General features: G+C 38.8%; 2 protein-coding genes across 9 annotated transcripts in view; one reads left to right on the plus strand and one right to left on the minus strand.

Annotated features, from left to right (window-relative positions):
- CASK (calcium/calmodulin dependent serine protein kinase) overlaps positions 1-21,214 on the minus strand; it is a 348,892-nt gene that overhangs the window by 139,576 nt on the left and 188,102 nt on the right. The window lies entirely within an intron of this gene.
- Positions 604-9,569, plus strand: GPR34 (G protein-coupled receptor 34). Its single transcript, XM_055337540.1, has 3 exons — positions 604-659; positions 1,296-1,384; positions 5,850-9,569. Exon 3 carries the CDS (start codon positions 6,003-6,005, stop codon positions 7,038-7,040), a length of 1,038 nt encoding a protein of 345 aa, XP_055193515.1. The 5' UTR covers positions 604-659; positions 1,296-1,384; positions 5,850-6,002; the 3' UTR covers positions 7,041-9,569.

Genomic DNA, 21,214 nt, shown 5'->3' on the forward strand with positions numbered 1-21,214 from the left:
GATCTCATCTAGTCCTAAGATTGTAACACTGTTTTAGAAAATAAATCCAAGGTCTTAAAGGAATACATGAAAGTCTACTAAAATAATGCACAGATCAAATAAAGCTTAAAAAACTAAGGAATAAAATAATTCATGACTGATGTTAGTACATTCAATACAGGAATGCCATTTTATGTGAATAACTTAATTTTTAAAATGAATCATGAAAGAAATAGATATTCAGTGCTTACTATGCATCATTTCTTAGGCAAAAATAGAAAATACATAATTATGCTTAGAATTCGTAAAACTTCTTTATTTGGGGGTATAAGGGAAGACTTCCTACGATAGTCAAGGTGAAAGGTATTCATAGAAAAGATAAAAATAATTTTATGAAGTGTTGACTGAGCTTACACATAAAGTGGTTGCATGCTGGTGGGCTTTTTACCATTTTCACAAGGAATCAGAGGAACAGCATATTGAAAAAAGAAAGAAAAGGGAAAAAAACCCCAACCTTATTACTACATGCAAATTAAAAAAAAAAAAAAAAAAAAAAAAAAAACCCCGACCTCAACCAATTGTACCACGACCGGATGGAGGAGCCCAGCTGACACAGAAAGACAAGTCTCTGTGTTTAGGGAAGCTTAGTGTTCTGCTTTTACTGCATGAGAGCCTGACCTGTGAGTACTCCTTGATTTCAACTATATAAATGACCCATTATTTCGGTTAAAATGTGATGATCTGAATACTAAAAGTGAAACCTGCTTCAATTGACTAGTGCTTTGCTTTTTAGAGCCCTGAGTAAACTGCTTGAATGGCACCTCTGCCTTGATTTGACTTAAAATGAGGTTGTCTTCTTACTTACTTGAAGACACTGTGGGTACTGAAGCTCATACTACCAATACTGTCACATTGCTTATACTGTCCTTTGTGTATTGCCATAAAGACTTGGAGAACCACTTGAACTCATGAGAAGTTATTGTCGTGTGCAACAAATTTTATCTCCAATGTATTATAAATGATCACCTGTTAACTTTATTGTTTTGTTGTCTCCCTATTTGCACTGGCTATACTTTATTATATTGTGATTATGTTACGATAATTGCCAGATGAAATAAATGTTAAGTTTGGTGTTTCAGAAGTAAATAAGGTGAATATTAGAGAAAAGAAAAAGCAAAATACATGTGAGTTAATTCAGCTGAAATTTTCTAAAATGTGTTGTTTTTAGACACAGTTAAGTTTATAACAAAACCTAATATACTACTAATAGTATGATTTCCACAGTAACATGCTTGCAATTTTTATTCTGTATGCAGCAATTAATGCAATTTTTGAAGCATGGCCTGAATGATTCAGCTGCTACCAAATCAAACTACAGGGAAAGGTTGCTACCACTGCCAAGTAGGTATGTATTTTAACATAGCAACGTGATGTTTTCACAAACATACCCAGAGTGCCATTTACAAAGCTTTTGCTCTTTGGAGGCCACAGTGGAATCTGCTGGGTGCTGCCCTCTAGTACAGAAGTTCCATCACGAGCCAGTTGAAAACCACTGGCCAGCGGGGTGATGGTGCTGGGTACAGTGCAGCACTCACACAGGGGACAAACTTCAGGATTTGTCAAGTAACAACCTTAAGAAAACCCTTTTTCCATCTACTATCAGAAAACCATTATGACCACTTCAATATAGTACACAAGTCACAAGTAATACCCATGGGGAAATTAGTCCACTACATGAACACCAGTGGTTTGTTTCTTGTCCTCATTGGCCAGTGTTAACAAACCAAATGAATCGTTTTTAATACATCAATAAATGGCCTTAAGAACAGGGAGAGATTGACACAGTGTAATGGAGGTGAAAATCAGCCATTAAGTGTAAAACAGAATCTAATCTGTTAATTCGTTAGTAAATGACTGGACATCAGCCATCTAATACACAGCTCTAAATGATGGGCACTATTACTATTTAAACAAATGCATTGCTTTTGCCTTATTTTCTTTAAGCTTACAAATAAAGCGAAACCGGAAAGGTTTATTGGCAACCCTGTCCAACTATTATTAATTTATTTTATTGGAAGATTAGAGCTGGGGCAAATGGTTTCAGGATATATGCTTTGTGCTAACAGCTTTCTAGAAATATCTTGATGATGGCTTGCAGGCCTAGAAGTAAGTTTGAAAAGATATGCTCTGGGAGATGTGTTGAATGTTCTGATGAATAATTTATGATTCTGTCAATTCTGGACTTAACTTACTAAAATGGACAGAGCAAATGAAAAGATTAATACCTTTTCCAAAGAAGAAAAACTACAAAGTATAATCTCTTCTTAAAATTACTAGTGTGAGGGACAATTGGCTGGCTCAGTCAGTAGAGTATGTGACTCTTATTCTGGAAGTTGTGAGTTTGAGCCCCATGTTGGATGTAGAGATTACTTAAAAATAAAGTCTTTTAAAAAATTGCTAATGCAGATAATGTTAAAGGAATCATGTCCAAATACTGCTGACAGAACTCAGCTTTAAAAAAGGAAATGCTGATCCTACGTGATTAGGAGTGAGGTTTAGCGAAAAGGATCATGGACCCTAAAAGCTAGTCAGATCTGAGCCCCAGCTTGGGTACTGCCATTTAAGAGCTGTGTGGTCCTAGGTAAAGTTCACAACCTTTTAATCTCTCATTACGTCTTTTTTTTTCTTTTAAAGATTTTATTTATTTTTTCATGAGAGACACAGAGAGAGAGAGAGGCAGAGACACAGGCAGAGGGAGAAGCAGGCTCCATACAAGGAGCCCGACATAGGACTCGATCCCAGGACTCTAGGATCACACTCTGGGGGGAAGGCAGGCACTAAACCACTGAGCCACCCAGGGATCCCCACATTACGGTCTTTTGTAATACTTACATCACAAGGTTACTATAAGGATTAGGCAAATGAAGTAATATAAATGTGCTTAACCCACTGCCTGGTGCACAGCAACTGCTAAATAAATATTAGTTAATGGTCCAGCCATCTAGCTCAAGGGTTCACTACTGGCTGCACATTAGAATCCCCTGAGGACCTTTTGAAGGAAGCCATTGCCTGGAGCCCATTCCAGACCAATTAAATCAGAATATCTGGGGTTGGAGCCAGGCACTGGTATCCTTAAAAAGCCCTCAAAGGGATTCTAATATGTAGCCCAGATTGAGAGCCGCCGAGTGTCTCTTCTACAAATGACCCAACCAGTGTCAGTCTTGAGATCTCTGGTGGTAAGACCCCCACTGCCTCCCAAGATAGACTGTTTCATTCTAAAACAGCATTTCCTTAATTGGAGGCAACATCTGTCTCTGCAGTTCTACTCATTAGTCCTTGTTCTGCTTTCTGAAAACACAGATCACAAGGTGCAATCCTTTTCTCTGTGGCTTTGCAAAGCTTTCCCATCACCAGGGTAAGGTGCCTGTTTCCTTCATCTCACTCCTATGACATGAATTGGGCTTTTCTCCCCCATTTGTTCTGTGGCAGTTTTCAAGTGTGCTGTTGGGATGAAAAACTGCATTCCAGGTGAGGTTCTGCTGGCTTGGGGCAGGCAGTAACACCCTTCAGATTAGTAGTAACGGCCTTCACTTAAGACACTCCCTGTCTATGACTTCAACCAGAGAATGGGGTTAGTTTTTGCTGCAGCCACAACAGGCTGCCAACACAGCAACGATGGTCAATTGCAATTTCATTTCTTAATGTGCTAAAGCTCCTCCTGTTCTTGAACAGCTGATTTTGAGATCCACTTGGAGAACTTCACCTATACTTTTCTACTAAATTCCCTCTTTCATTCAATAATATTTATTGGGCTGAGCACTTGGTACAGAGGTAAACAAAAAAGATGAGGTTCCTAATCCTAATGGAGTTTAAAATGCAGCATGGGAGAAGGAAAAAAAAGAAAGAACTGCTTACAGAGGAGTTCTTACAGTCATTTCAGCTATCTGAGCTCTCAAAATCATGTCACTTGCCATCAAGTGCCCTTTCACTGGTGGCTATGAGAGGTTTCCACCTGAGCTTCTGCAAGCTCCCCACGTAACCACAGGAAGCTAATCCCTCCTTCAGGCACTCTTTTCCTCTTCCTGGTAATCCAGATCGCATTTACCAGCTTAATTTTTTGGCAGCTTGCCATTCTTCCTCGATGGCCCTTTCCTTCTAGAATTTCAAATCACCAAAGACAAGCCTGTAAGTTTCTATAAATGTTGCGAACATCACTCTTCCTGCAGTTGAGACACAGGATAGAGACTAGACTTGCCTCCTGCCTCCCTCTCTCCATGGACCTGAGCTCTGGTGACAGGCTCTTATCAGGGATTACATAACTTCCTCTTCATGAGTAGGTTCCTTTTCCCTGGAATCAATTTTCTCTCTTTGACAAGATTTTAAACTGGAATTTTACCCTCCATGACATGATTTCTTCTCTATCAAATTAGAGATAGGATTTCAAGAAAGGCTACGTTCTTCCAAATGTTTTTTTCTGCGTAGCATGTGACATCAAGAAGTTACTGTAATTCAAATCCCACTTTACCTCATAGCATTCAGAATTTGAATGCACATGCCTACAAAAAGGTTTACTGAGAGCAGGATCTTGGTCTTGTTCACCTTCATTTTCCATGTAGTATTTAGCCAGGTGTAGAAAATTTACTACAATGAGATTAGTCCAAAGGTGTTTTTTTAAAAGCCAATTTTCATGGAGTACTTTTATGTGCTAGGGTTAAGTTCTTCATACACATTTTACATTTCTATAGGTAAGAAAAATGAGACTTAGAAAAGATTAATTGGTTGAATCAAGGTCACAGAGTTAGTTAGTCTGGTTCTGGTAACCTTGCTCTGAACATCTTTATGTTACATCTGCCAAGAGGCTGCTATAGAGAAATGGGGCAGTCACTAAGAAAGGAAAGGGATAAGGCCTCCTGGAACCCTCTCTTCGTGTCTTCTAGCTCCTTATTATGGCCTCTCAGACTGAGTTCTTCATAGCAGTCAATGCCCAGGAAAGGGCCAAGAACAGGTAGCATTGTTAACATTCTCTGCTGCCACAAACAAGTGTAGTTCATACACTGTCTCTGACAAGGTTCTAGCAACAGTTGCAAGTTACCTAACTCAGGGCATAGTAAACTGCAGTTATTTCAAAATCCTGGAATGCACATCCTGTTTTCCATCTACATTATCACTGTACGTTTCTAGGTCAGGAGACTGTCTGGCCTAATTGGCGGACATTGCCGCCCAACTTGCTTGCTTGGCTACTTTACTCTCCGGTTGCAGGGTTACAAGAATCTGCCTAACGTGCTCTGCTCTTTTGGTCAGCTTGTCCTGTAGGCAAATGATTTTTAATATATCCAACTTGGTCTTAGGTTGTAAAAGAAGAAATTGAGGACTTTTTCCTTTATTCTCACCCTGGAATGGAAGACTGCCACAGTTTATCTGTCCTATACTGTGTAACACCCTTTCTTAGTCAAAAGGAATGAATGCCATTTACAAGGGAAGGTGTCAAGGCATGGAGCTGGGCAGGGGTCAGCAGTGGGCCCAACTCACTCATGGCTGTAACTACCTTTATGTAAATTGACCCTTATCTTTGAACAATGGGAGCTGTCATTTCTCTTGACCTCCATCTCTATTCCCATTACAAACTCCCCAGGGAAGGTTAAATAAAACAAACCTTGAACGTATACCATAGCCATAGGAAAGGTTAGAGCAGGACATTCCCGAAGACTCTACTACATTTACTGCTTGTTTTATGAGACCGTAATGCTGCTACATACCTAGTGTAGATACTCAACGTTCCTCACATCTAAAAATAATTTATTATTTGAGCTTTGAGTTAAAGTGACTGTTACTAAAATGGCAAATGACTCAGTGGCGCAATTCTGTTGTAGGAAAAATCTGAAGACATAAAAGCTACACACAAGGAACATGCCACTTAGCACCTCCACTTTTTGACGCCTACACCGGACAATGAGAAGTCACATGTAACAACGACGACCACTTCAGCCCACAGCTGGCCTTACTCCTCCCAGGAAGTGATCGTAATGGCTAACCAAAGCAGTCATGTCCCAGGAAATAACTGTTCCATGGATGAGAAACTACTCTCTAGCATGCTAACAATATCCTACTCTGTCATTTTCATCGTGGGACTAATTGGAAACATAATTGCCCTCTACGTATTTCTGGGTATCCACCGCAAAAGAAATTCCATACAGATTTACCTTCTGAATGTAGCCATTGCAGATCTCTTACTGATCTTCTGCCTGCCTTTCCGAATAATGTATCACATTAATGGGAACCAGTGGACACTTGGTGTGATCCTTTGTAAGGTTGTGGGAACACTATTTTATATGAACATGTACATTAGCATTATTTTGCTTGGATTCATCAGTTTGGATCGCTACATAAAAATTAATCGGTCTATACAACAACGGAGGACAACAACAACTAAACAAAGTATTTACGTTTGCTGTATAGTATGGATAGTTGCTCTTGGTGTATTTTTAATTATGATTATTTTAACCCCTAAGAGAAGAGATCATGATTCCACAATGTGTTTCCATTATAGAGAGAAGCGTAATGCCAAAGGAGAAGCAATTTTTAACTATGCCCTTGTGGTAATGTTTTGGCTAATTTTCTTACTAATAATCCTTTCATATATTAAGATCGGCAAGAATCTACTGAGGATTTCCAAAAGGAGGTCAAAATTTCCCAACTCTGGTAAATATGCCAAAACAGCCCGGAATTCCTTTATTGTACTTATCATTTTTACTGTATGTTTTGTTCCCTATCATGCCTTCCGATTTGTCTATATTTCTTCACAGCTAAATGGGTCTTCTTGCTATTGGAAGGAAATCATTCACAAAACCAACGAGATCATGTTGGTTTTCTCATCTTTCAATAGCTGCTTAGATCCAGTCATGTATTTCCTGATGTCCAGTAACATCCGCAAAATAATGTGCCAACTTCTTTCTAGACGATTTCAAGGGGAAGCAAGCAGAAGTGAAAGTACTTCAGAATTTAAACCAGGATATTCCCTGCATGATACATCTGTTGCAGCTAAAATTCAGCCTACTTCTTAAAGCACTTGAGGTAAACACATTAAAAAGAATGAGAAAATATAACCTCTTAATACCTTAAAGAACTAAAATTTATGAAACAAAGCTCTAGCATTTGCAAAGCTCAGATCTGCTCAAAGCTCTTTGCTTATTTGTGATATTTCATTTGCTTAGTTGTAAAATCTTTCAAGGAAAAGAAAAGTTCATACTCATCACTAGACTTTAAATCTGTATGTAAAATCTTTTCAAAATATGCTGTTAAGCTAATACTCTTAACATAGATTATAAAGTTACATGAAATTTATGGTTTTAACAACAGAATAATTAAAATGTCATGGTTTCTCAAGCCACTAACATAGTTACTCAAAATCAAGCACTTAATACTAATTTAAGGTATGTTTAAAAGTAAGTTAGGGGGATGCCTGGGTAGCTGAGCGGTTGAGTGTCTGTCTTTGGCTCAGGGCGTGATCCCAGTTTAGGGATTGAGTCCCACATTGGGCTCCCCACAGGAAGCCTGCTTCTCCCTCTGCCTACATCTTTGCCTCTCTCTCTGTGTTTCTCATGAGTAAATAAATAAAATCTTAAAAAAATAAAAATAAAATTAAGTTAAATGATTGGCAGACTGAGAAAAATGTTAGAAAATGTATATTCTTTGTCATTTAAAAAGCCTGTATAATTTGCTACCTTATTCATTTATGCCTAAGCCATTATTAACAGATGAAATAATAAAATTCTAATTAAAAAATAAAATCATCCATTATCTATCACTGATCAAATAATAAGAATTTAAACACTACACAGTAAAATCTAACAATAGACAAGCTAAGGAATGATAACCTACCGACAAGACTTGAACCCACACCTTACTTAAAACAGATTTGTAAATGATTCTGCCATCTTGGACCACACTTTGATAGAGTAAAATTGAAAATAGGCACACTCTTAGGATCTGCCAAGTCTGCTACTGGGCATACACCCGACAGAACCACTCACACACATATATAAGAAAACAATTGGAAACAATTTGACTATGCATCAGCAAAGGAATGGAGAAATAAATTGTGGCTTATTCACAAAATAGAGTATTACACAGTGCTTCAACAAAATGAATTATACCTGCATGCATCAATATGGAAAATTATAAAAAACAATGTTGAATAGAAATCAACCCTCCCAAATCCAATTGCAAAAGGGTACACACCATGTGAAATCATTTATGTAAAATACAAAACATATAAAATACCATATAGATATGCAATACAAGTACAAAATGTGCATAATATACACAGAATAACATCCCAACTTAAAGTTAATGGTTATAGCTGGAGAGATTTGAAGCAAACATGGCAAAATGTTAATGTCTGTTAACCTATGTGATAGTACTTGGGTATTCTATTATTTTTGGTATATTCCTGAGTGTTTGAAATATTTCATACTAACAATATTTTTGGTATATTCCTGAATGTTTGAAATATTTCATACTAACAAAGACAACTTACAGATTAGAATTAAAGGGAGAAAATTCTGAAGTTTTCATGCATGCTCAAAATTAATTGGAGAGTAAGCTCTAAAATAAAGGGCTCTTATTTGGCAAGGGCTCTTGGGAGCTTAGTGCATTGCGAGGCACACAGGTGACTAACAGGTATCTACTGAATAACTGAATGAATGAACGAATGAGCAGATGAATGAGATGGGGGGGTATGCCTAACAGAATTGAAAAAGTGGGTGTATTTTTTTCCTAGTCAATGTATCTCGATATAGCTGCATAGAACATCATACAATTGTAAACAGGAGATGTCATTTAAGGCAACCATTCTTAGAAGTTTGTCCAGCATTTATTCAGTTTTTTTTGTCACAGGACCAGAATGCCACTGAGTAAATACGTAAAATTTGTTATGAGAAGTCCAAGGATGCATTCATAAGTTTGTCACAGAATAGGAGAATTTCTTATAGTTAGAATAATTCTTCAAACTTCAGGGGGGCAATTGGCTGGGGAATCAAAGTTAGAGAGTATGAAGAATTTTGTTGGGCTGAATTTATTTTAATGAGATTTGGCTTTTATACAATTAGTGCACAGCTCTATTTCAGTAAGTGCATACAACTGAATAAAGAACAGGTTGAGGGATCTCTGGGTGGCGCAGCAGTTTAGTGCCTGCCTTTGGCCCAGGGCGCGATCCTGGAGACCTGGGATCGAATCCCACGTTGGGCTCCTGGTGCATGGAGCCTGCTTCTCCCTCTGCCTATGTCTCTGCCTCTCTCTCTCTGTGTGTGACTATCATAAATAAAAATAAAAATTAAAAAAAAGAACAGGTCGAAGCAGAATTATACTAAAAAAACAAGAAACATTTGAGAAGAAAAACGGAAATTTGCAGAAAAATTAGCAGCTCAGAAAAAAACTTCTATTACTTTGCTCTGACGATGTTAGCAAATACCACCAAACTGAAATTTAGCATTTCTAGTTGTATGGTCATAAAATATGATGATACTGATTTTCCCTTAAGTGCTCAAAGTTACAAAGATTTTTTTTTTACATTACTGGTAAGCATTTTATATCTCTACATATCTCTTCTATAAACATACAGTTTGAATAGTTAAATTACATTATTATTATTATTATTATTATTAGTTTTAGGAACATTAAAAAATATACACTCATAGTTCTAGAAGCTGTCTCATTATTTATCTTAGATGATCCCTATAAAGCCCAGCACAATGGTATTCTTACTATTTTTTTAAGACTTATTTATTTTGAGAGAGAACAAGAGCACATAAGCAGGGGGAGGGGCAGAGAGAGAGAGGCAAAGAATCTTCAAGCAGACTCCCCGGTGAGTGAGGAACCTGATACTGGCAGGTCCCAGGACCCTAAGATCACGATCTGAGCAGAAATCAAGAGTCAGACATTTAACTGACTGAGCCACCCAGGCTCCCCACACAATGGCATTCTTTTAAAAAAATTAAAAGGTACACTGGGTTAATTCTTGGTATGATATTTGTGATAAAATAAATTTTGATAAAAGTCAATCAGCGTAAGCCTATGATGGATATTATTTACTGATAGAAGTTTTACTAATAACATGTCTTAGAGTAACCTGAATCCTGCAAATGTTTGTAAATTCTTAACATGCTACTGACTTAACTAAATTTAAGGCTATTTATTATATACAGCCTTTATTTCTTACTGAACATAAGTGTTTGCAAGCAGGAAACACTTGTCCCTACCTCCCCCAACCCAACGTTTAGAAGCATGCAGAAAAAGGAAATTCCCAAGTGTATACATATCCTCACCTTGTAAAAGATACTCAGAACAAGTTTCCAAATAGCATCTCATATATGCAAAAGTAAACAAGGGCAAAATTAACTGCCTGGCTGCCAGACTGGGACCTAATGCTGAGTGCTACTGTTCATTTGGAAAAGTATTCTGTGCAGAGCTGGGTTTGATGACGGTTGAATTTCTAAGATCAGGTAAATAGAAAAAGGAAATTTTGTTGAAGGTCAGAAGGTTTTATTTTTAACTTTTTTAAAAAATGGATTGTTCAGTCCTGCTGATATAAAAGTAGAACTAATATAATTACAACTCTTTGAAGCACAGCCTTACTAAAAGTTACCCACAAGGAAAAAACAGCATGAAACAGAGTTCTCCCAACAGGCCCCCTGGTTTTGGAGAAACATGTTAACAGCCAATTTTTTAGGTTTTTGAAATATGAATGGGAACTTATTTTACCAGATATTAAAATATATTCTTATCTTTCAATAAGGAGGACATTGTGCAGCAGATGCAAGGATAAGTTTATCAGTAGAAGAGAATACACATCTCTAAGCAGACCCTCCATGATCCAGAAGATTATGTGACATAATTAACGGCTCTCAAAAGAGCAGGGGCAGGAACAATCAGAGGGAAACTTAAGATTCTGTTACTCAAGATGTGCTAGAATCTTGCAAAGTGGAGTTAAGTGGATTTTTGAGGTTTCCTGAGTGACTGTGATACACTTTCTTTCCTGAGAAAGAACCACTGCAAATAAAAGACATCATGAAAAGCATGGGGGAAGGAAGGGATGGATTAATAAAGAGTGTGGTGCTTCTTACTCAAAAGCCAGCTTATAGCCTCACCTCATGGCACACACAAAACATTATAAAGTGGATTAGATTGTTAAGTGTAAATAATGGAACCATGAAAAGACTTAAAGATAGGTGACTAACTCCTCTGTGGATGGGCAAGAACCTTTTATTAATAAAACAATAGAAATAACTATTGGGAAAATGCATAGCTTATTTTTTTTGGTCAAAAACCACAAACATAAATGCAAAAGCACAAGGTGGGAAAGATATTCACAACAGATGTGACATCTACTAGGAGAGCCTTTTAGGTCAGGTGCCAATAGACGTCATAACTTGCAAAGAAACTTCTATTTTTTCATCAGAAGAAAGTTTTCGAAACTCAGAATATAACCTGAATTCTGTCAACTCAGATGAGATAGAAACTAATGCACGCTCTCACGTTGGCTGAGGCAACATCTTTTTTCATAGCTATGTGGCCCCATTGAGCGCATACACCAGTATGTGGCTGTTGCAGTTCCTCGGTTCAGTTTGGTTTGTTAGAAGACTGGAGGGTTGGGTGGGTGGTGGTAACAAAAGACTCAGAGCTGGAAAGGAAGTGCTAGGTTTCTCCTAAACTTCTGGTATGCTTCTTATTTCCCCCCTTTCAAGTTCACATGCAAGAAAATGAGAAGCAAAGTCAGAGATATTTATGTGCCCTTTAGCTGCTAGATGCTAGACACACATTATCATCATTTAATCTACATTACAGCAGTTCTAAGTAAAATTGCCTTTTACATAGGAGGGGATGCGAGTCAGTAGACTTTGACTCCATAGACATTGTCTCTGCTAAGACCATGCTTTTTGTTTTCATTTCCTTCTGCCCAAGCATAATGGTTAACTACAGAAATGTCTTTTAAAAAACCCCATAAATTGGCAATAATATGCACTTGAGGCAAAAAATTCTGCTTATCACTCATCCAAATTCTGTGAGGTCAAAAAGCCAAAATCTTAAAAGACTGGTTTTCTAGCTGTGGCACATTTGCACACTCTGGGAAAGCTCTGCATGAAACATGGATTGTAATCTAGTACAAAAGCATACAAAATTAATGGGGGAAAATAAGGTTTTAGAGCACCTTATCCTTATTAATTTTGCTTCTGGCCAAGGAAATGCATAAATAACCATCCTAAGATGAGATCTGGAAAAAAGATTCTAATTATGGTTTGAATACAGGTATGGACGATGCACAGAATCTCTTTTGCTTTAGTAAGTCATACAGTTTTTGTAGGACCAACAGTTAACTATTGCAGTTTTACTCTGCTTGGGTCATTCCACGTATAATTTTTTTCCACGTATAATTTTTTAAAAAATTCTAATACATTTCAAACATCCAATAACGGGGGAAAACACCACAGAGCAAGCAGCAAGCACTCATCACCCAAACTGCATAGATGTTAACACTTGGCCCGATTTGCTTAATTGTTCTCTTGTATCCAGACATAACCCCCAAAGCTAGCTTCTCTAAAGCTCCTTCTGAGGTATCTTCTTTCCTGAAGTTAGTACATATAATTCTGATGTGCATTTTTATACTTTTACAACACAGGTACATATAACAATATGTACTAGTTTTTGTTTTTAAAATGGACACAAAGAATATCTTATTACTACATCCTTTTGTTACTTTTTCACTCAATTTCTGTTTATAATGATAGTGTAGGTCTCATTGATTCATTGCACTGATACACAGTGTTTTACTGTGGGAACGAACAATAGCTCAATTCTCCATTTCACCTGACAGTGGGCCCTTAGGTGGTTTCCACTTTTTCACTATTAGAAACCATGGTCTCTTGTATGCCCCATGCACATGTGTGGAATTTCTCTCTGGCTGACACCTAGAAGGAGAAATGCTTGCTTGTAATGGGTATGTGCATCCACAATTTACCTCTGTTGTGACAAACTGCTTTCCAAAGTGATTTTACCAATTTATATACCTCTCCCACTAGTGAGAGACAGGAGTTGAGACATGAGTCTAGCAAGACATGAATTGTTTGGCAATATTTTATCATATTTACGAACTTTTGCCCATCTGGTAGGTGTAAATGGCATCTCCCTGTGGTTTTTTTCTTTTAGATAATTATTTATTTATTCATGAAAGACACACAGAGAGAGGCAGAGACATAGGCAGAGGGAGAAGCAGGCTCCCTATAGGGAACCTGATGTAGAACTTGATCCCAGGATCCCGGGGATCATGGGGATCAATGCCCTGAGCCAAAGGCAGATGCTCAACTGCTGAACTACCCAGATGCCCTTCTTCCCTGTGGTTTTAATTTGTGTTTCCTTGATTACAATTGAAATGGAGCATCCATTCATGTTTTGTTTTTTGTTCCTCCATTCAGATTTCTTCTTGGGTAAATGGCCTGTTCATATCTGTGCCTCTTCTCCTTGCCCCCTTAATTAGTTGCTTCTCTTTTACTCATTTCTTTCAAATTATTGAAATAGTTCTTTACACATTCTGGATACTAATCTTTTGTTGTTTATCTGGGTTGTTAATCACTTCTCTCAGTGTGGGTCTTGCCTTTTCCTTTGCTTATGGTTTCTTTTGCCAGACACCATACCACGACTAAAGTTAAGACGTTTTCTCTTCTGCTTTAAAAGAAACTTTCTAATAAGAAATCTAGATAAACCGTGGCCTTTTGATATACAGCTCTCTAATACTACACTAAAGTATTTGCAGACAAAAATTATGATTAGCTTGGCATTTTAGTCATAAATGGAGTCCAGATGAGACATTCCCTGAGAACACAGAAATGTTTTTTGAGTTAAACTACACAATTCAAATATCTGAGTACTAGATATACTTGAAGGCACAGAAAGCCTCCTGGGCCATGAGGTGACCTGTTAAATGTATTAACATAGGAAGATGTTTGTAGTGACCATTTAGACACAGTCCAGGAGAAGAGTCTTGAGCAATGGAGCAGTATTACCATTTCATCAGTAAGGCCATAAGCTGGGATTATGGCAGGGATGGATCCAAAAAGTCTGTCTGGCCTAATGATATTAAACATCATTAAATAACAGAACTGAAAGTGAGCGTAACAGCCAGGTTAGAAGGGCGGCTCTTGCAGTCTTGCACATCACAGTCAGACTGCCCAAGTTCAATTTCTGACTCTACCACTTACGATGTAACCTTGGACAAGCTTGCTTTCTTCCACTGAGAAAATAAGGAGTACCTAACTCATGGTATTGCTGTGAGGACTAAATGAGTTAATGAATGAGTACCTGGCCAGGAAGAAGGATTCAATATATGTTATCCAAGTACTCCAATGGTAAGGGAAAATATATAAAATGGAATGGCCAGAAACTGAAGGTGAATATTGGAACTAGGAAGATATACAGTGGAAGCTGATCTGGAACAAATGAGGTGGGGGTGGGGGTGGGGTGTAACTCACAAAGGGTCATTTAACTTCAGCTTTCATGAATAAGAGCACTGTCCAGGACAAGGGTGGTAATAGACCAATCATGTGCTCATCAGAAACATGCTCTGAAAGCTGAACAAATAGAAGAGGACAGTGAAGGCACCTTGCAGGATACCAGAAAAAGAGCTGAGAGAATGAGATTATGTAGCTTTAGAGCAGAAGACCAAAGGAAAAGACATTATAGGAAAAACCTGTGTGTAGCTTCAGAGAACAAACTGAAAGAGGATGGGTGAAGGTGAAAGCAGCATGTTTTACCAGATAGTAAGAGAGGGTCTTCTAATAATTACAGATCTCAAATGAAATAGAAGGCAGAGAGTTATTTGTTAATTTCGATATAGTATGGATGCCCAGCAGGCTGGGAAGTTATCAAAGTATTTCAAGCATTTAACAGATTTTGGATCAGATGTTCTTTAGATTTCATTAATAGAAATTTTGGGTCTTGCAGAACATTCATTGCCTCAATGACTGGCAAGTGGGGGCCACTGTGATCCTGTTGTGCTATCATATGCTAATACAGTAATGCCCTCAGGGCTGCTCATGCTTTTGTGTGTGTGCGTGTGTGCGCGCGCGCATGAGGCTGCTTGATGTATGGTCAGTGGTCCCCAAGCAGTTTCTCTCAATCTTCTTTTGTAGTAAATTTGACCTATGTCTCTTGCTCAGCACATAATGGGCATTTTTTTATTGCTAAGAGATTATTTAAACTAGATCTAAAATAAGTTGATGGATTCTAGGAACTCTGTGACATTTCTATTAGGTGCTTAGGTTTCTTTGTTTTCTTATTGACTCTTCATTTTGTTCGGTAATCAGAGTGGCCAAATGGGTCACCACATCACATTCTGAAATGGAGACAAGGCACCTTCGCTATAAACCCTGGTTCAGTAGCAGCATGAGCTCTGGTGGGAATGGTCATCACTCTAATGGGTTTTATTTTCAAATTTTATCCAATGGCAAACTTCTGGGCCAAGAGATTTTAATGGCTTCCGTTAATACTGCTGGCAATGCTACTACAGGCCCTTTCCCGTTACAGACATTTCCTTTATACAGTTCCTGCCTCTATTACTTACTAAGACTTTCTAGTACCCCAATCCCTCATCTCTGCTTTGTTCCTTTCCTGTACACAGCAGTACCTCTTTCTCTTCCTCAATTGAATTTTTGCTGTTTTCCTACTTTCTCTTTAAGCTGCCTTTCTCACAATTTAGTGTTGTCTTCTCTTGTGTGTCTCCTGATCTAATAGAAGCAGAAATACTGGCAATTGTTTATACTCAAAAGAAAAACATTGTTTCCCCTATATGAAAAACAACTTTCAGCTGGTTGCAAAGGGAACTGATGAGGTTTGCATGCATGTTCATATTCAGTTCCCCTTTGTGGCCAGGGAGTCTTGAAAAACACTGGAACACACCGGTCAGCTCGTGCTGGGGACCGATTACAGAGGTCCAAATATATGTGGCAACTAGTGAGAGGAATCAGCTAAGTAAGTAAATGTGGGTCTCATGCTCTGATAGTTTCCATTTATGATCCTGAAAATAAGGAAATATTGAGTAGTGAGTACAAATCAGCATGGTAGTGGGGGGGGGTGTTACCAAAGGGGTAATCTAGACTAATTGTCTTTCCACATCTTTTTAGGCATTAGTATTGGAGAGATCAATGAATTTATCCAGCTTTCAGGATCAAACTAGCAGAAACAGACTTTCCTTCCAGTTTTACTGAAAGGCTACATTAATATTCTGGAAACAGAATGGAAAGGGAAAGGGTATTAATAGAGGATAAGAAGTACAAAAGAAACAGCATGGATTCATGATACTTTTGATGCACTTTATAAGAAATAATCAAAACAAAATGACAGCTCCAAGACCCAAGTGGGACACACAGGGGGCAACTCTCTGCAAAGTAACCTCAACTTTTCTTTTTGAAATACTGTCCAAGAAGCCATAGACTCTGAGGTACACATACTAAATTAGCCCTCAAGGAAAGAACCAATGCAAATGCACTTTCAGGGAAAAAATATAAAAATCTAGTTAAAACATTATCATTACAAGCACATTAGAAGATATGGTAGATTAAAGATGGTAGATTAAAATTATCTGCAGCTCCTCCCATTTAGAGGTGGAGTCTTTTGCCCACCTCTTGAATCTGGGCAGGTACTGCAACTTGCTTTGACCAATAAAATGTGGTGGACATTGTAGGACATCTGAGCAAAACCTTAAGAACCCTTGTAGCTTCCAGATTTGCCCTCTTGGAACCCTGAGACCATGACATTATAAATAAAACCATTAGAAGGATCACATGGAGAGAGACATTCAGCCTGCACAACCATCCCAGCTGAGGGTCCAGACACAAGAGTAAGGTCATCTTGGACCATCCAGTCTCAGCTACTAAGAAGCTACATAGCTGCAGAATGACCCCAGGTGAGAATGACAGAAGAACTGCCCAGCTGAGCCCAGAACAAATTGCAGAACTGAGAGTGAATAAATGCTTGTTGTCATAAGCCACCAAGTCTGGGGGTGGTTTAATACGCAGCAGTAGATAAACGATGCATATAAAATATAAACAAAAAGTGTGTGTACTATTTCTAAAAAGGCAACATTGAATACGGTAAGTCATTTCATTAACAAAAGAGGCAATGCCTTGAATTATTTTACTTGAAAGTGTGTGTGTGAGGAAGAGAGAGATATATCTATTTTCCAAACCACTGTAGAATGGGGAGTGGCAGGGTTATCGAAGATTTAGTAACAAATCATGTGTTCTCAGAGATAAAAACAAGCGTATGCTCCCACCTGATGAAGAGAACCAATAAGAAGGCAACTGGTTAGGGGGTTTCTTAAAGGATCTGCAGAGTTTGTTAAGCCGATAGGAGGAAGGACTATAGGGGTGAAGAACAGTGACTTCTCTTATATTTTTCTTCTTTAGGTGAAATATGCCTTAGATTACATTTGTTAATAGACATGTTTTCACTATAAGCCTTTCAGTATTCTTTGACTTTTAAAACTATGTCCATGAATTGCTGTGATTAAAAACAAAGTCAAGTAAAACCAGAAGATATGATGACAACTTTCACATACTGAAATGTCAGACTTTCTTTTTACTGTGAGGATGATTGTAATTGTGAGGTTGTGAGTGTTTTACAAAGGCAACTCTTATGATAATCACTGGTACAAAAGAAAAAAGTACCCAAAGGACATATCCTATTAAAGGCAGATGAGTAGTAATGGGTTTTCTTCTTAAGGACAGAAATCCTTGTCCATACAATTACTTTTACTCTATCACGTTTAAAGCGTTTTTCAGCTAGTAAAATGACAAAGTTCATCATCCTGTTAAACTTAAAAAAAAAAACTAAACTTGTAGATTGTTTTAAGTTTCTAGCTGGAAAACAGAGCAACATGGGCAGCTTATGCTTCAGCCTTTAATTGCAAGAGGCTTACCTAGGGCTGGTAATACATTGCCCTCTGCTGGCCAAAGCATTGCCAAAGAAATGAGTTACAGACTTGTGTGCAAACATTTTTACATATGGTTTCTTTTTTCCAATTTTCTTAACCAGGTATTTCTGGAGGTATGGTACTCCAGAGAACTTACGTTTCTTGGCCTCAATGTTTTATTTGTCAGTTTATTAAAACAATACACTTGAGGCTGGTTTTTGATGGAGGACAGGGAAAAAGAGAAAACATTATAGTATTAGAAGTTAGGCTACAGACAGCACAATTTGAGAATTATCTCAACACCAAGACTTATTTAGAGTGATGCCTTCAAGTGATGGCTTTAAATATCATATATCTGCATCCATCAAAAATACTACCAAGATGTGTCCATCAATGTAAGAACTGATTTAGGCAAGGAATCATCAATAAATGTTAAAATCAATGGAGTGAAAGGGAAACAGTACATTCACAGAGTCTCAAAATATGAGCCTCTGACTACTTATCAGTTACAGAGGGGAAAAGGCACATCTACAACAAGGAGTTGGCAGCAGCTAATACGTTTCCAGATTGAAGACTGCCAAAAGGTATAAAAGTAAGATATGTTTTTGGCTACTGGGGATACTTGGTCACCTTACCCAACACAATAAATCAGATTCTGATGGCAGCTCTGAAGTCACACTGCCTGGATCCAAATCTAAGATCAATGCTCTAGCAGTTCTATTACTGTTGGCAAGTTATTTTGCTTTTGTGGGCCTCCATCTCCTCAGCTAGAAAATGGAAGTTAGAAGAGTACTTGTGTCTCAGAGATATTTAAAACATGGATCAAATATATATATAAAAAGCACTTCAGTGGTTGCCATTATTATTGTAAGTTTCCTAAAACTGGTTCTCAGGAAAGCTTGGTACTTCAATACTTGGGGCTCTTAGTAAGAGAAAATGAACCCAGATACTCAGGATAGGAGGCAAGGCCTCAGGTACCCAACTGCCCCTTGCCTTCCCTTCACATCTCTCTTTTTGCCCCTTAAATAAGGACAGGAGAAGACACGGAGCAGGGGACTTAACCTCAAGACACTTGTATCTAGAAATCCAGAAATGACTGGTAATAAACTGGCCAGGAAAACTTCGTCTTGGGAAGAAAGGGACAGTGGTGAGAGTTCTGGGGAACTGATGTAGGACACCTTCTCAGTTCCCAAACTCTCACTGCAATCCGAGGTGCTGTTTCCCAGGGCAGCAGTATAGGGATGTCTTTTGTACCTGGGGCAACAGGATCACCTAAATTATCTTTAGAATTCTATCATCAAATGTTTCATTTTCAGAAAATTTTCTATCAACTTTTGGCTTTTTTAAAAAATGATTTTATTTATTTATTCATGAGAGACAAAGAGAGAGAGGCAGAGGCATAGGCAGAGGGAGAAACAGGCTCCCTCTGGGGGACTTGATGCGGGACTCAATCTTGGGACCCCAGGATCATGACCTGAGTCAAAGGCAGATGCTCAACCACTGAGCGACCCAGGTGCCCCTTTATTTATTTGAGAGAAAAAGAGAGAGGGAGCACGAGCAAGAGGGGGGAGAGGGCAAGGGAGAATCTTTTTTTTTTTTTTTTAATTTATGATAGTCACATAGAGAGAGAGAGAGAGGCAGAGACACAGGCAGAGGGAGAAGCAGGCTCCATGCACCGGGAGCCTGACGTGGGATTCGATCCCGGATCTCCAGGATCATGCCCTGGGCCAAAGGCAGGCGCCAAACTGCTGCGCCACCCAGGGATCCCGCAAGGGAGAATCTTAAGTAGACCCTGGGCTAAGCGCCGAGCCTGACTTGGGACTGGATCCTAGGACCCCAGGATCATGACCTGAGCTGAAGGCAGGAGCTCAACCACTGAGCCACCCAGGCACCCCTACTTTTAGCTTTTCAAAGAAACTTAAAAAAAAAAAAAAAAAAAAAGAACCGGCCATGTGGGGCGGGGTCCAAAAATTAAAAAAAAAAAAAAAAAGAACAGTAGGTTCTGAAGCAGATGTATTGAACTTAAGTGACTCAAAAATGTTGAAATTCAAAATTTGCCCTCAAAAACATATTTACCTCATGTAATCCAACGCTGAAGTTTTTTCCCTTCCCTGAACCTAAGTTCCCAGCTACTTCCCTCTGCCACCTGAGGTCATTCCAGTCTTACAACCCACCACCAAGACTGCTAGTGTTTCTGTGGAGTGCAATTCTAGAAGACCATGTCTATCCCATGCATGCAAACCTGTATGAAAAGACAAAAGCTAGAGGTGAAATATAAAGAGACTTTGATGACTGGGTCCCTTTACATTTTGTCATTGGACCTTTCTTACAAAGCTAATCACTTTTCTGCCCGATGCTAAGCTTTCAAACCCTGGACTGTAATTTCTGCTGTTTTAAAAATAGCTCTTGAGGGAGATACCCCCACGATTTGCTGAGAAATCAGCTCTTCAAAATAGAAGTTCTGGAAACCCTGATTAAGGGTGGGACGGCCATGAGTACAGCTGCTTGGAGGAGCAGCAAGGACCTGTGAGCAGTGCAATGGAGATGGGGCTGTGGCCAGACACCACTTCCTGAAGGGAGCAGGGGGCTCAGAGAGGCTTGAACAAACCACAGCTTTGAGTAAGAGGTCTGTGTTTCACTCTTCCTAAAGGTAACCACTGCCTCGGGTATGCACTGAGCTGGATAAAAGGCTTCCACTGTCCCCCTTTTGGAGAATCACTTATCTTCTGAATGTGATGTTCTAACACAGACTAATGTTCTCTTTCTGCACACCGGCCTCCCGATGCCCTGAACTCCTGACTGGTCAAAAAGAGTACTCAAAAAGGCTAACTGCAGCCAGTTCAGACTAGACACCAGCCTAACACCAGCCTATAATAACTGTCTAGTTGAAGCATTAAGTTTCAGGTATGAGTGAGGTGTCCTGTGTCCTCTGGGTTCTGGCTCTGACGGAAATTGATAAGGGACCCTAATCCTGACCCCTATAATCCACAGGAGTCAGGAAAAGTCTCACACACTCTTCCTGTATACAGCTCACCAAAGACTGTCAAAATAAATTACCACACGCCTGCCTTCTGAACCATTCTTACTGAACGACTCCAAATGAATTCTGGGGACAAAGTGAAACATTCATTTGACACACAAATATTTTGAGAGCAGGAAACTTAGCATGAGGCAGGGCTTATATTCTCAGGAATTACTCTAACACCTTGACAAGTAAATCATAAGGCTCAGAGCAGAACACCCAGGAGATCAGTATTTGGCAGATGATGTAGGCAG

The sequence above is a fragment of the Nyctereutes procyonoides genome, unplaced genomic scaffold (genome assembly GCF_905146905.1).
Source record: "Nyctereutes procyonoides isolate TBG_1078 unplaced genomic scaffold, NYPRO_anot_genome, whole genome shotgun sequence".
In the NCBI taxonomy this organism is placed as follows: Eukaryota; Metazoa; Chordata; class Mammalia; order Carnivora; family Canidae; genus Nyctereutes; species Nyctereutes procyonoides.